Raw genomic sequence first — 16,036 nt, 5'->3', positions numbered from 1 at the left:
ACCCAAATATTATACCAGATTTTTACACTTGTTAAAAAACAAACAAAAAAAACACTAGATCAAGTAGATCTTGTAGATCGGCTATTTCGAATATATAGTTTAAAAACAGGTTTAAAGTGGTGGGTACCCCATTAATTTATGCACCCAAAGGCCCTTCATGAGTTATTGTATTTTATGATAGGCCTACACAAAGAAGTACATGCTGAGTGCACAGTGACTGTTGAAGGCATGGCTGTGTCATCTACTGCTGCACAGACCCCGGCAGCTGTGATGATCCTGCTCACTGTTACACTGTTAATAACATGCTTGTGCATCGGATATCATTCTGAGCATGAGATCACCGTTACCAGACAGATCAAGTCAATCAGTGCAGAAGGAAATCCTGCTGCATCCGTAAGACTTTTGATCCACTCAGCAAAACCACAGAGCAATGCAGTGGAGAGAGGGAGAGTTCCACTCACACAGGGGCTGAACGACACCTACGGTCCCAGAGAGGAGGAGGAGGATGATGAAGACCAATGTTCCATGGCCCTGGAGAGCAGGTTTGACTGTGCCCGGGACCGGGTCCTCAGCCAGGCCGAGTGTGAAGAGAGAGGCTGCTGCTTCGCTCCCCTGACCGCTCATCACGGTAGGCATGGCACAGTTATTTTGACATAATTGTCTAATCGCAATTATTTGACATAATCGCAAATATTTTGTCATATAGTGTTTCCATGTTGAAAAATGTTGCTATATTTTCAAACATTTTCAAAGATGTTGGAAATAGCAGATCTACAAGCTCACAGCGTGTGTCGAGATTTCCACTCTCAATATTCTTTTTAAAGTATAAAGTTGTCAAATATGTCAGTCATTTCTTGGTGTATTTAGAATAGGTGGTATATTTAGGTTATCAGCTATATTTTCATCCAAGCCTTATCCCTAAACATTTTTTTACCGACTTTTTTTCTATTTTTAAAACCATTTTAAAATAGCCGATCCTCATCAAAATGTTGTGAGCTTGTAGATCAGCTATTTGAAATATTCAAACATGATTTTCAATATACTAAAAAATGCTGAGAGAGCCCTACTGTATGTGTCACATCTGCCATGTGCAAACAAACAAAGCCAAACAGAAATGTAATTGTCAACGACAAAAACACAATTAAATCGTTAATTGCACTTATTTGAGTGACAATAATAGTGGGCTCTCTCAGCGCCGCCTTCTTTCCTTAGCGCCGCCCCGCCGCCATCTTGCTGGGGGTAGAATATGTAAACAAACCACTGAATGAACAGAGCTACAGCTAAAGCTACAGCGTGGTCTTGGGTCGCGCGCCTCCGACTACTCATACCTTTTCTGAGCTGAGGTCTCGCAACAGGGTGTTTTAACAAGTTCTTCACGACTGGATGTGTGAGAGAACCGTTTGTCACCGCTCTCAATAACCTCCATGTCGTCTGTGCTAGGGTAAGTTTATATGTATTTAATTTGTTTGGCAGCAACTGTTAGCAGGCCAGGGCAGGGCTGAAGCAGCTAGTCAGCTGGATAAAAAAAATCACTGCTGCTGCTATAATAATCTATCGCCATAATCCATTAATGTGATTTCAACTGCTCGACTTGAGTTAAAACTATGAATAAACTAGCCCTGAATACATGACGGTCATATGATCGTCATGTATTCAGGACAGTTCAGGTCTGTGTGTCGTCAGTGGTGTAAAAAACGCGTTGTTTTTGTTTTTGGCCACATTTGAAGATTATTAATGACCTTGAGTCTATCTGTGTCTGAAAGGTGAATAGACAAGAGTTCTTAGTAACTAAAAAAAACAACAACTCCTCCTCATGTTTAGCCTAGGGCTAGGCAGCACTTTCCATGTAGTGGCTGAGAAACGTTCTATAAACGTCACGTGTCGCGCTATATGTATTTTGACCTAACATTGTTATTGACCGAAATCATTACAACTAGGGTCAGTAAAACCACGTTATTATAACTATATATAATGGCGATGTTTTAGATCAAGGGTCTTCCGACATTTTTCTAGGTCTAGGAACAGTGGTTAACAACATGTGGGTCTCCAAATTATTTTGGGGGTGACGGGGGTCCCCAGATGATTAACTTAATGATGTGCAACGTTGTTTTCTCACTCAACAGTGAACAAACCAACATAAAGTTTAAGTGTATAGTGGATACCGGTATGTGCATATTTCACAAGTGGCTATTTAAGGACTTTTTAAGGAAGACGTAGGGACACAGAACACCAATGAGCTGGCCAGATGTATGGAGAACCGAGATGACTGGAAACAACGATGGAGGGCTCGTCTGAGGACGACCTAGATAGATAGATAATACCTCTAACATGACTAATTAAAGTTGTACCATGTAACTTTTTTTATAAAACAAATCTTAAAATTGTCCTAACTGTTAAATCGCTAAAGTTTTAGAACACCCACTCCGTTATTTTCAGCTTCTGAAGCCTTCTCTTTATATGTTTTCTATGATCCTGGCCGTGGACCGGATTTCGCGCAAAATTGACGTAATCTGCATCATCTGTATACGTTGTGTATACGTTGCCCAATCACATCGCCGATCATGCACACATGGTACACTACCGGCCAATCACAGCGCATCTTGAAGTGGGGTCGCCATATTTGTAGTCGCCCGTGTGTCTCTTTACTCAAAAGGTAATCTCGCCTACCAGGCAGGGTGAAGTAGTCCGTTTCTCCGGAATGCCTGAACGCACAGGAACCAGGGACCCCTCCAAAGATAGCTCTCGGCGTTGTGGAGGCAGACGCGGGGGTGTGAAGGTACGAAAAACGGGCGAAAGACGCGAACGCGACCGCGGTTTGCTATATGGCTACTGACCACTAGTTGAGAATCTTACACAGTATAGCTTTAACATTGGCCAAATTGTGAAATATTAGAGGCAGAAATTGTTATAATAGCAGATCTACATGCTACATGTTGATCTGCTATTTTCACAATAGAACCATGTTATGCCTCAGCTCTTTAGTGCTCGCCAGGGCCCCACCCCAGTAAAAAATATGATTATTCTAGAGGTCGTTGGCCTGAAAAGGTTGAGAACCACTGGTCTAGGACACCTTAGCTGAGAGATGAAGCAAGCATGCACCCCCATAAACATTGGATAAAATTGTGTTTTTTACGATAAGGTATGACAATAAGGCACGGGAAGGAAAATTCTCAATAGCTGAGTTCTAGGATCAGAATGTAATATAATTATCATAAATGTACTTAGTTACTTTACACCACTGTTCTCAGAAAATCGAACCTCTGTTCGAAGTGGAGCTGTGTGTGTGTGTGTGTGTGTGTGTGTGTGTGTGTGTGTGTGTGTGTGTGTGTGTGTGTGTGTGTGTGTGTGTGTGTGTGTGTGTGTGTGTGTGTGTGTGTGTGTGTGTGTGTGTGTGTGTGTGTGTGTGCAACAGCGCCCCTCCCTTAACATGTGTGGCCAGAAAAGGTTACTGCAGGCTACATACCCGGAGACAGACAGACAAACAGACAAACAGACAGACAGACAGACCCACACACACGGCCACGTATAGGGAGCTCCACACAGCTCCAAAAAACTGACCTGGACTGGTACATTTGGACCACAGCACTAGGCTACCATACATTTAGGGTTAGCAGGCGATGAACCCTGTTGTTTTCTGTGACTATACAACATGTTTCAACTGGCTTTTCTTTTCTCACTGTAGGCATCATCTTTGGAGTGGGTGGTCCTTCAAGTGGAGTCGTCTTCTTATCCAGTTTCATCATTATACTGTACTATACATAACAAATGCATAGAGATGTGATAGAAAATCTGTGTGATTCTAGTCATAATAAAAAATAAATTCAAGACATTGGATTTTCCTTTTGTTTTTTTACTTCTAAGAAATAATGTACACAGTTTTAGTTTAGCGGTGTGTGAACCTGCAATTTGTAACAGTTAACCCAGTAAAATCAAATTGTTGATTATAGCCTTTGTGCAGTTCAACAAACACAGCAAGTACTTTTCTCAGTTATTGTCGGTTTCAGAGAAAGTGGTTCTCAACATTTGGGTCGGGACTCCCATGTGAGTTTGTAGATCGGCTACTTTCACATTTTTATCTGTGAAACAGAGTCAAGCTAAATGTAATAATGCCTCAACTCCTACAGTCCAAGTAAGTGCTTATTAGGGTGGGGGGTCCCCAGTTCACATATTATGTTGCAGGGGTCACGGCTTGAAAGGTTGAGAACCACTGCTCTACTCCAGTATGGTGACAATACGTGACAATGTTATAGATTGTTTTTTATTCACAACATGATTCTTTGTTTGGCTGCAGTATGCCTTTTTGGTGTGGAGCACCTGAAATATACAAAGGACAGGTAGAATGGATGTTTGGATCTTTACAGAAGGAAGGTAGCTTCATAGATGCCTGTATGAACATACCGGTATGTACACAACATGCACTTCAAAATGAATAATACAGGTATGGGTCATTCTAAATAGTATAATATATATAAAACATCTAGTTAGCACAATTTCCCTGTGTGTTAGCCTATCTAATTTACCAGAAACTTCATCTGCAGAAGGGCTGCACGCTTCTTGCTAAAGTATAATGATTTTGCTTCCTACAAATTGGAACAATTACTCAAACTATTCTGATCTTGTTTCCCAATTTGACTTATTTCAATAACAAGCTCACAATGCTCTCCTGTCATTGAATGACTCGACTGTAAACAGAGGGGTTCGATTAGTACTAGTAGTCTAATATTTTTAAATGAGATCACATTGATGTATGAACTCAAGATTGTGTGTGGTCCACGGTTGGAGTTCCTGTAAGCCACTTCTTCCACATCTCTTCTGAGGGCGATTCTTCTATGAACTTGGACATCATAGTGAAGTATGGACTGCCAACGGCATCTCGCTCCTGCATCAAATAAATGAATATGCAATTATAGACAACGAAGATGAAGAAAAAAAGTTTGACTTCCACTGACAAAAATAATAGAGCTAAAAAGTAACAATGTATCACATACAGTAGCTCTGCATTTTACCTTGTTACAGCTTCAATGTAATGTTGAACAAAATAAATGGGACCGTACCTATGTTCCCCAGGTTCTAAGTTCCCTACCCCCACAAAAAAGGTTCTATGTTCCCCGCTCATGCAAAAATTCAGGAAACATGTATTTCTAATGATTAACAACAACTCTAAACACACACAACTAAAATAATGGGGAGAAATTACGAATACTAGTGGGACAGGGAGGCACTAGGACATGTGGGCAGACTGGGCACCTGAACAAATGTACAAGTGGGCACCTAAATTACGATTGCCCACATGTTGCAAGTGCCCAAATGTCCCACCATGTCCTGCATACATTTGACAGATTTGACAGGAAGGACAAATCCCTTCCTGATTGTGCTGGGAATTTGCAGAAAAGAGCAGATCACAATGTTTACAACACATCGATCTTGTGCTATTGTTGGGCAAGAAGTTGGTGTAGAGGGGGAAAAAAGCAGCCCAAGTACAGAGTGAGAAGTCATTTTGAACAACTATTGTTGTTTGATTACGTTATTACAGTTTGCAGTATAGTACAGGGTCATCTAAAAAGGTATTTTCCAAATAAAGCATTAGGCATGTTAAATGTGAAAATGCAACCATTAACATGAATCAAATGGTTAAAAACATTAAAGTAACACAGACTACCGTGCTGTCATACAACTCATGAAGGTGACTATTAAAATCTAAATTATTGTCATTATATATAGTTAATATGCCATGGTTTTAATGACCCTGCATGTTAATAATTTGAACAATAATGAGTCATCCACAAAGGACAGAATAAAGTTATTTCTGAAGTGCAAACTATTTTGTGTCAATGATGATAATGTCCACATTTTGGATTGAACCAAGCATCAACTAACTAGCCTAGCAGCACAGTACTGTCTTTAGACTGAGCCATTGTTGTGACTTGCAATGCAAGGCATCAGTTAGTGATAGAAAGAGAAAAGTGCAAAACAAAAAGAGGGAATTAGATAAATAAAAATAAACTCACCCTCGCACAAATCACGTTATTGAGAACGGAGAAAAGCCCTGGAGAACTCCGCAGAAACGGTGGTGTTGTGTTGGTGGCTACACGCAAACCCACGCCTGCTTTAGAATTATACCAACGGATAAAAGTCCTAAATTCCGCTAAATTCACTTGTTTTTTTACTTGTAAGGATCAACACCAATTACCCTGATATTTTCTTTGTATCGTTTTCTCTCTACAGTTGATAAATGTCCTGTCGGGTCCATTGATTTAGCTGCAGCCAAAAGCTGACGCGTTCAAAACACAGCGTTGCTATGGAATGCTTGGAATGTAAACATCTGGTTGCCCCCAACAAGATGGCGGCGGTGGGCGGGCCGGCGATAAGCGGGGAGGGGCAGATAGGGGACTATTCTTGGTAATGTAACATGTCCTCATGGTGACAGCCCTGCATGGTGGTAAGGTTTCTGGTGGTCTTGGAGCTGGAGCTCCTCCGTGGTGCTTCTACCCACACTCCTACCCCGGCTACACCATGGTGGGACCCCTCACCCCCACCCCGCGGGGCCACGCCGCCACCCTGACGCGCTCCCAGGCCTCCTACCTCCCCGGGGAGGTGGCCACGCTCCGTCTGGAGGTCATGGAGGAGAGCCAGGGTCGCCTGCACCTCACCGTGAGTCTCTCCGTCTATCTAGGGTCTAGGTCTGGCTGTCTTATTTCTGCCTGATTTTACTTTACTTCAGAAAGAGATGGAATGGAATATGCAGAAGTATGTCATGTTTGAGGCTGGGCTATAGGCACCAAAATGTCACAATATTTGTTTTAGCAAATACCTCAGTGTCAGTATTGTGAAGACAATGTCTAATTGTGACGATAATATACATGATTTGTGAAGTGAAAATCTTTTTGAGGTATTAAAAAGGTCTTGAAAGTTTTAAGACCTCTTTAATACCTCAAAAAGAGAAATTAAAAAGTCCATTACTGCATCAAAAAGTAATCAACAAACAAGCTAAAAACCGGTCAAATATTGTCCATATTTTCTAATAATATAGAAGGAGACAACAATTGTGAAAGTAGCTGATCTACAAGCTCACAACGCCTTGCAAAGCGAGGCGTTGTGAGCTTGTAGATCTGCTATTTTCACAATATTCATCTGTGGAACCGAAGTTGAATGTCTCAATTCCTACATTCCATGTGCTTGGGAGGGGTCCCCACTCCCCAGATCAAATGTGATTACCGTTGGGGGTCACAGCCTGAAAAGGCTGAGAACCACAGATGTATAGTAATGTGTTAAGATGAAATACAAGGTAGATTATGTCCTCCTGCCTGTTTAAAACCATGCTTTGTTTCCCCCCAGATAAAGGACCCTTCATCTCAGAGATATGAGGTTCCTCTCCCCCATGGTGACCACAGCAGTAATACTGATGTCCTGAACCCCCTCTACACTGTTGAATTCCTACCGGAACCTTTTGGCTTCGTTGTGCGCCGTGCGTCCAATGGACGGGTAATGTAAGTAGTGGATCGTTTACGTTCTGTCTCTTGTGCATATTTATATGTCCTTATGGCATGTTATGATGGCTTATCATAACATCATGTTGTTGTATTAAACCAGTGGTTCTCAACCTATGGGGGGTCCCCAAGTTATTCTGGGGGTCCCCAGATGATTAACTTAATGGGCAACATTGTTTTCTCTCTCAACAGACAAACCAACATGCAGTTTAAGTGTATAGAGGGTATCTGCACATTTCTAAAGTGACAATTTAAGGACTTTTTCAAACCTCTAAAATCACAAATTAAACATTGGCCAAATCTTCCACAATAGAACCGTGTTATACAGAATGGGAGGGGTCCCCAGTTCAAATATGATTATATTGGGGGTCACGGCCTGAAAAGGTTGAGAACCACTGTATTAAACAGCTCTTTCTCAACGTTGGTTTTGGGGGTCCCTTATTGGTCAATGATTCTGAGAGTTGAATGAACTGAGGACTTTCAGAAATGGTTTGATATAGTTTAGTTTATTTCAGTCAGTTTTGTGGTAGCATACAAATATGTCATGGGTAATACTAAGAAAACAACTAGTCTATAAAGAAAAATAAACCACATTTCTGACAAAAAGGTATAGGCTGATAGCCATAGCTTCATAAATGGTGGTCCCCATGGCCTAATGCAGTGTTTCTCAATCTTTTTTTTTTTTGGCTTGAGTACCTCCTTTCGCAGATTTTTTGAATCCAAGTACCCCCTTGATCCGACAGCAACATTTTCCCAACCCAAATTGAAACAATAACTAGCAGTATGATAACCCCCCCTTTTCAAGAATATAACATCACAAAAAATAAAAAAGGGACTGAGAGTTTCAACATATGTGGCCATAACAATTCAGTCCAGTTTTCATGGCAATAACTTACATTCAAACAACATTCAAACACCAGTTGCCTGGTATAATGTAAATTGGTTTGGCAACTATCAGGCTCACAATAAGTTTCTCCAAGTGTCATCATTAAACATAACAGTAAATGTTGTTTCTCCTTCTAATTCAATTGTAGTTAATTATTTAACTATGAATAATAGTATCATGATTTATACTTATATTTTTCTTTTTGGGGGGCATTATCTTGAGTACCCCCTGCAGTACCTCTGCGTACCCCTAGGGATACATGTATCCCCATTTGAGAAACACTGGCCTTATGCACATCAAAACAATGGTCTTTGAAATGAAAAGGGTTGAGAAGAAACGTATTAATCCACTTGACCAGTGAATAAAGTAATTGTCTTCTACCTGATTATAATCATAATGTAATGTAGCTCATGTTTTCCAGGTGTGTGTGTGTGTGTGTGTGTGTGTGTGTGTGTGTGTGTGTGTGTGTGTGTGTGTGTGTGTGTGTGTGTGTGTGTGTGTGTGTCTGTGTGCGTGCGTGCGTGTGCGCATGTGCGTGTGTGTTCGGTTTTTGAGATGAGATGAGATATACTTTATTAATCGCTGAAGAGGAAATTGAGCAGCAGCATAGTGTGACAATGAATAAGTAAACTACTGGACAAACAAGAACACACAAACATACAGTACACATGGAGACACTCACAAAAGACCCAAGTCGACCCATGACTCATATGCATGAGGGAGAGAGTTCTTATGCATGTACATTACAGTTTACAGTTTAGTTTATGAATTTAGCAGACACTTTTAATCCAAAGCGACTTACAATATGCAGGTAATACATCGCTATAATAAGCAAGATGATATGTCAGAACATCAACAACAATATAACAAATGCATTGGAATATCAATCTAGAAAAAACAATATCATAGGTAGACCATGCACCTAATCAGTAAAAAAGAAAAACAGTTTCTAAAAACCTAAAAAATAATGAGCTTCATGTATGGTCATTGAGGGAAGGGGAGTGTTACAGTAGTGCAATGGGTTTTGGTGGAGTCTGAAGAGATGAGTCTTCAGGCCACGGCGGAAGCTAGGGAGTGAGTCTGTAGTTCTAAGTAATCTAAAAAATAAACCCATACCATACCATACCATACCATACCATAAGTGCGACAGGGAGTTTATTCCACAGTTTGGGGGCCTGGAGGGCAAATTGTCTAGGACAGTGGTTCTCAAAGTGGATTCCAGTGGGTTCTTTAGGGGGGTCTAAATTGACCCATATAAGTCTGTAACTCTGACAGTGTACAAATGGAACCAAATGAACCCGTTAGCGTTCATTTGGTTCCATTTGTACACTGTCAGAGTTAAGGGGAGAACTTGAAATGTGAAAAGTTTGAGAAACACTGGTCTAGGACGAGTGGATTTTTGTCCTGGGGTTTTTAGCGAGAGTTCTGTCAGCATCCCTTTTTGCTGTCTGATGGCAGTAGGCAAGAAAGAAAGTCTGTACCGCTCCGTGCGCATTTTTTCGGGGGGGAAAGTGAGCCTCTGGCTGAAGGTTTTTCTTTCCCTGTCCAGTGTGAACACCACGGTGGCTCCGCTGCTGTTTGCTGACCAGTACCTGCAGCTGTCCACTGCCCTGGCCTCCTCCCTGCTGTCTGGCCTGGGCCAGCACTACACCCCTCTCACCCTGGACCTCAACTGGACCTCCCTCACGCTGTGGAACAGAGACATGGCCCCGCACGTGAGTCTGTCTGGTGAAACCTCCACAATGGATGTCTATCTCTAAACCCATTAACACATGGAGTGCCTAACACTCCGCGGGACCATTAAAGCTATACTGTGTAAGTTGCTCAACTAGTGGTCAGAGCTGTATAGCAAACCGCGGTCGCGTTTGCATCCTTCGGCCGTTTTTCGCCGCGGACCGGGCCTCTCACCACCGCGTCCGCCTGCAGCTCGCCGAGATCTATCTTTAGAGGGGTCCCTGGTTCCTGTGCATTCAGGCATTCCGGAGAAACGGACTCCTTCACCCGAGTATATGCTGTTGTTATGTTGAGGCAAGCTACTTCCTGAGAAGTCAGCAAGATGCGCTGTGATTGGCCGGCAGTGTATAACCCTCGCTGTGATTGGCCGGTAGTGTATGATGACGTAATTTTGCCGCGAAATCCGGTCCCCGGTCAGAATCATAGAAAACATATTTACAGAAGGCTTTAGGGGATGAAATTCACGGAGTGGGTGTTCTAAAACTTTGGCGATTTAACAGTTAGGACAATTTTAAGATTTGTTTTATAAAAAAAGTTACATGGTATAACTTTAACTTGTCCAGGAACATGTTAGCTGGAGTGAGGGAAAAGACTCAGTTTTCCGTGATGCCTCGCGAAATAATGTAGTCAGGATATTCTGTCGTCCTTTCACTTGTATTCATCATGGCTGCAGAAAAACACATATATCTCGGATATTTTTCCCATATTGCGTGTTTGGTCAAAACGTCCTATAAAAACATTTACCATATTTGTTGACAGTGTAAAATACAACCAAAAACACCACATTTGGGATTCTCTGGTCCCAACTTTGAACCGTTCCACATTCTGAATTCAAATAAAAAGTACAGTGGATGTTTACAGTTGTTTATTGTATTGTATCATGTTATTTTCTGTAGAGTGCTGCCAACCTGTATGGCTCTCACCCATTCTACCTGTAGAGTGATGCCAACCTGTATGGTTCCCACCCATTCTACCTGGTACAAGAGGAGGATGGTCTGGCACATGGTGTCTTCCTACTCAACAGCAACGCCATGGGTACTTTATTTATTCTATGGTTACTGGATTACCACTTTATTAATGCTGGATTACCACTTTATTAATGCTGGATTACCACTTTATTAATGCTGGATTACCACTTTATTAATGTCAATGGTACCACTTTATTAATGCATGGGTACCACATGGGTACCACTTTATTAATGCTGTATTACCACTTTATTAATGCCATGGGTACCACTTTATTAATGTCATGGGTACCACTTTATTAATGTCATGGGTACCACTTTATTAATGCTGGATTACCACTTTATTAATGTCATGGGTACTGGATTACCACTTTATTAATGCTGGATTACCACTTTATTAATGTTAATGGTACCACTTTATTAATGCATGGGTACCACTTTATTAATGCTGGATTACCACTTTATTAGTGTTAATGGTACCACTTTATTAATGCATGGGTACCACTTTATTAATGTCATGGGTTGTACTGGGATTATAACTGCATTCATTCCATTAAGTCATGGGATGTATTCAATCGTTGAGTTCAGGAGGAGGCATGCACATCCCACAAAAATAGTTTCAGGTGCTGGACAAAAATACGTACTTAGGAGGAGGAGGACAGAGGTCAAAACGTTGTCCTACATGATTAAATAAAGTACTATTCCTGGAGCTACGACTCAGTGTGCAGACTTTCCTCCTCCTCCTCCTCCTATGTATGTATTCAATCGTTCACATCATTTATTCACATCAGCTTCATTCCACATGCCAATAATAATTTATTATTAAATGTCTTGGCTCTCTGTTCTGTACAGAGGTGGTCCTGTAATGTAATTACTTGTGCAAGCAGAGTGTGCAAGTACTGTAATCCTGGCCCTCAAACTGTGGCATAAACTCCCTGTCGCACTTAGAACTGCAGACTCACTCCTTAGCTTCCATTAGAGCTACAGACTCACTCCCTAGCTTCCATTAGAACAACAGACTCACTCCCTAGCTTCCATTAGAGCTACAGACTCACTCCCTAGCTTCCATTAGAGCTACAGACTCACTCCCTAGCTTCCATTAGAACAGCAGACTCACTCCCTAGCTTCCATTAGAACTACAGACTCACTCCCTAGCTTCCATTAGAACAACAGACTCACTCCCTAGCTTCCATTAGAGCTACAGACTCACTCCCTAGCTTCCATTAGAACAGCAGACTCACTCCCTAGCTTCCATTAGAGCTACAGACTCACTCCCTAGCTTCCATTAGAACAACAGACTCACTCCCTAGCTTCCATTAGAGCTACAGACTCACTCCCTAGCTTCCATTAGAACAGCAGACTCACTCCCTAGCTTCCATTAGAACTACAGACTCACTCCCTAGCTTCCACCGTGGCCTGAAGACCTACCTCTTCAGACTCCACCTAAGCCCATAGCACTCACCTACCCCAACGACCATACGTGAAAGCTAGATAGCCTTTTTTTTTCCTTTTTTTTTCATATAGCCTAAAACTTTTTTAGTGATTAAGTGCTCGGTCTACCGAAGTTATTTTTCTCTAGATTTATGTTTCTATGCATTTGATTTATTAATGTTCATGTATTGATGTATTACCTTGCTTATTGTTAGTTGCTCTGGACTAAGAGCGTCTGCTAAATGCCTAAATTGTAAATTGTCTGAACCTCTGTTCTGTAATTATATTACTATAAGTATTACAGTAACTGTATGAACCTGTAATGTAATTATTACAGTAACTGTCTGAACCTCTGTTCTGTGTACAGAGGTGATCCTCCAGCCTGTAATGTAATTATTACAGTAACTACAGTGTGTGAACCTCTGTTCTGTGTACAGAGATAATCCTCCAGCCTGTAATGTAATTATTACAGTAACTGTATGAACCTGTAATGTAATTATTACAGTAACTGTATGAACCTGTAATGTAATTATTACAGTAACTGTATGAACCTGTAATGTAATTATTACAGTAACTACAGTGTGTGAACCTCTGTTCTGTGTACAGAGGTGATCCTGCAGCCTGTAATGTAATTATTACAGTAATGTCTGAACCTGTGTTTTGTGTACAGAGGTGATCCTACAGCCTATAATGTAATTATTACAGTAATGTCTGAACCTGTAATGTAATTATTACAGTAACTGTCTGAACCTGTAATGTAATTATTACAGTAACTGTATGAAACTGTAATGTAATTATTACAGTAATGTCTGAACCTGTGTTCTGTGTACAGAGGTGATCCTACAGCCTGCTCCTGCTCTCACCTGGGTGACCATCGGTGGAGTCCTGGACCTCTACGTCTTCCTGGGTCCCGACCCCCAGAGCGTGGTCCAACAGTACCTCCAGGTCATCGGTATGTTGGTGAAAACATCACCTTATTCAAACACACTGACCTACTAGTAAGACACCTAAGGGCGAGGTCGCGCCATGTCTTGGCCAACTGGCCAGGGATGTATACTGTATCGGACCAGTTACCCATATATGGAGACCCATGGTACCCATATAGAGAGATCCATGTACTGTATATGGAGATCTGCTGTGAGAGCCCAAACATGCTTACTCAGTTATTTGTTGTGTGAAAGTCCTATGACGTCTATGACATCTGACATCATACATACTGTACAATCCCTTTTATGCCCATATTTCGAGATCCCTATCTGTAGAACCAGCCACACAGATGAGGACTGTCTTCCTCCATAATGGATATGGGGATCTCCATATATGGGCAAAAAAGGGATTCTGTTAGTGTGGTTCCCCTGACATGACAGTGATGTCAGAGTCTTCTAGGGTGGTCCTTCACATTGGGGCAGTGATATGATTGGTTTACAAAGTCTTCTAGGATGATCCTTCACATTGGGGCAGTGATATGATTGGTTTACAAAGTCTTCTAGGATGATCCTTCACATTGGGGCAGTGATATGATTGGTTTACAAAGTCTTATAGGGTGGTCCTTCACATTGAGGCAGTGATATGATTGGTTTACAAAGCAGTGGCTGCAGGTTTCGTATCAGTGGGCTGAGATCCCATCGTCTGAAGACGTGAGTCTGCTCTAAATACAACTTGCAGTCATTTAACATGGTTAATGTCCACAGAAAGAATACTAGGGGAATGGCAGTGCAAGTGTGTGTGTATTTACTGTAAATGAAGGCATCTCATCACAGGTTATCCTATGACAACAACAGGGGGTCCGGGACCACTAGGGGGTCCTCAGAGTTACTACAGGGGGGCCACCAAATCTTTGTGTGACACTGTGACATGAACTTCATTTTTACATTAACCAATTGAACCCTAGCATCCCTATTCTGAGGAGAAGATTTGCCGAAAATAGCCCGATCTACAAGCTCAAGCACAAAATTATTTTCCACAGAAAAGACAGAGATTTCTCTTGAACCCCCATATGTCATATGTAGCCTACTACATTTGTATAACATTACTTAACTACATTGCAAAAAGTAGCATACTTCTCATGCAAAAGTACTTAATGTAAGTGCAACTTACATTAAGTACATGCTTTCTCATTTAGACAAGGTACTAGGGTTAAAAACCGTGGCTTTGACACTATCTTAGAATAGATGTAGACCTATTTGACTGTGCAAAAACATAGGCTAATTGTCTTCCTTGATGCATGAATGATGTGCTAACATTTAATCTTGGCATGCCGTATTGAGGGTTTAAGTGTCTGAAAATACACAAATCCAACATAAACTGAAGGTATCTATGAAATCTATGAACATTTTTAATCTAGTATGTAGTGGAGGTCCCTGCTTCATCTCTGTCTCAGCTAAGGGGTCCTTGACCTGAAAAGGTTGAAGACCTCTGTCCTAAGATACTGTATGTGCATTTAAATGTGTTTAAATGAGGGCATGTGTTGTCTTCACAGGTTATTCTATGATGCCTCCGTACTGGTCCCTGGGCTTCCACCTGTGTCGCTGGGGCTACCGGACCACCAACGCAACACGGGAGGTGGCACAGCGCATGCACCATGCCAACCTGCCCCTGGTAAGGAGGTGGCACAGAGCTTGCACCATGCCAACCTGTAAGGAGGTGGCATAGAGCTTGCACCATGCCAATCTGCCCCTGGTAAGGAGGTGGCATAGAGCTTGCACCATGCCAACCTGTAAGGAGGTGGCATAGAGCATGCACCATGCCAATCTGCCCCTGGTAAGGAGGTGGCACAGCGCATGCACCATGCCAACCTGCCCCTGGTAAGGAGGTGGCATAGAGCTTGCACCATGCCAACCTGCCCCTGGTAAATCAGTCTACAAAACAGGGGCCATAAACGATATAGTATATTATTTCTACAGTGGTTCCCAAACATGTGTGTCGAGGCACACTGGCGTGTCTTGGGATTACTGTGACAAGCTCACATTATTATTGCAATATACATGTATACGTCTATACAAAAGTTACAAGATATATGTTTTAATTCACTGGAATTCACAGGAATTTCATGGAGGCCATGAAGACCATGGCCGTCGTTACCCCTCAGTTTGGACTTGTGCCCCTCAAAAAATGTCATGCCCTGAGGCCACAGTGGCCTTAATGCCCCAGCTGACTGTAGCACTTTCTCCATCCAGTGACTTTGATTGGTGCAGGGCTGAGCATGAACCTTAAATTGAATTAATTATTTAGATAGACAAACAATATATATATAATAATCATGGCCTTCCTGCCCTGGCATTTGGCCTTTGTGCCCCCAAAAAATTACGACACCAAAGGCCAAGTGGCCTTGCCCCTAAAATGATGAAATTCCAAGCCTGGTTTTGTGTTGTTGTGCTCATCAGGACGTCCAGTGGAACGACCTGGACTACGCTGATAAGCGCCGGGTGTTCACCTTTGACCCCCAGCGATTCGGGGACCTTCCAGACATGGTGCAGGAGTTCCACCAGAGAGGCATGAAGTACGTTCTGATACTGGTGAGATGATGTCTTCTA

The 16,036-nt window shown here is 42.0% G+C and overlaps 1 protein-coding gene across 1 annotated transcript in view; it reads left to right on the top strand.

Moving 5' to 3' along the window:
* Nucleotides 1–228: 228 nt before the first annotated feature.
* The window catches only part of gaa (alpha glucosidase), a gene marked incomplete at its 5' end in the record, with an annotated part of 48,877 nt that continues 33,069 nt past the window's right edge, over nucleotides 229–16,036 (top strand). The window contains 8 exons of the mRNA XM_080724528.1: nucleotides 229–628; nucleotides 6,428–6,651; nucleotides 7,336–7,487; nucleotides 9,923–10,088; nucleotides 11,046–11,142; nucleotides 13,336–13,455; nucleotides 14,983–15,101; nucleotides 15,887–16,018. Coding sequence (XP_080580654.1) covers nucleotides 229–628; nucleotides 6,428–6,651; nucleotides 7,336–7,487; nucleotides 9,923–10,088; nucleotides 11,046–11,142; nucleotides 13,336–13,455; nucleotides 14,983–15,101; nucleotides 15,887–16,018 — 1,410 coding nt within the window. The remainder of the gene's footprint in view (nucleotides 629–6,427; nucleotides 6,652–7,335; nucleotides 7,488–9,922; nucleotides 10,089–11,045; nucleotides 11,143–13,335; nucleotides 13,456–14,982; nucleotides 15,102–15,886; nucleotides 16,019–16,036) is intronic.

This window comes from Nannobrachium achirus (assembly GCF_963921795.1).
Source record: "Nannobrachium achirus genome assembly, chromosome: 4".
In the NCBI taxonomy this organism is placed as follows: Eukaryota; Metazoa; Chordata; class Actinopteri; order Myctophiformes; family Myctophidae; genus Nannobrachium; species Nannobrachium achirus.
Note: the sequence above shows the minus strand (reverse complement) of the source record. Positions and strands in the feature narration are given on the sequence as shown.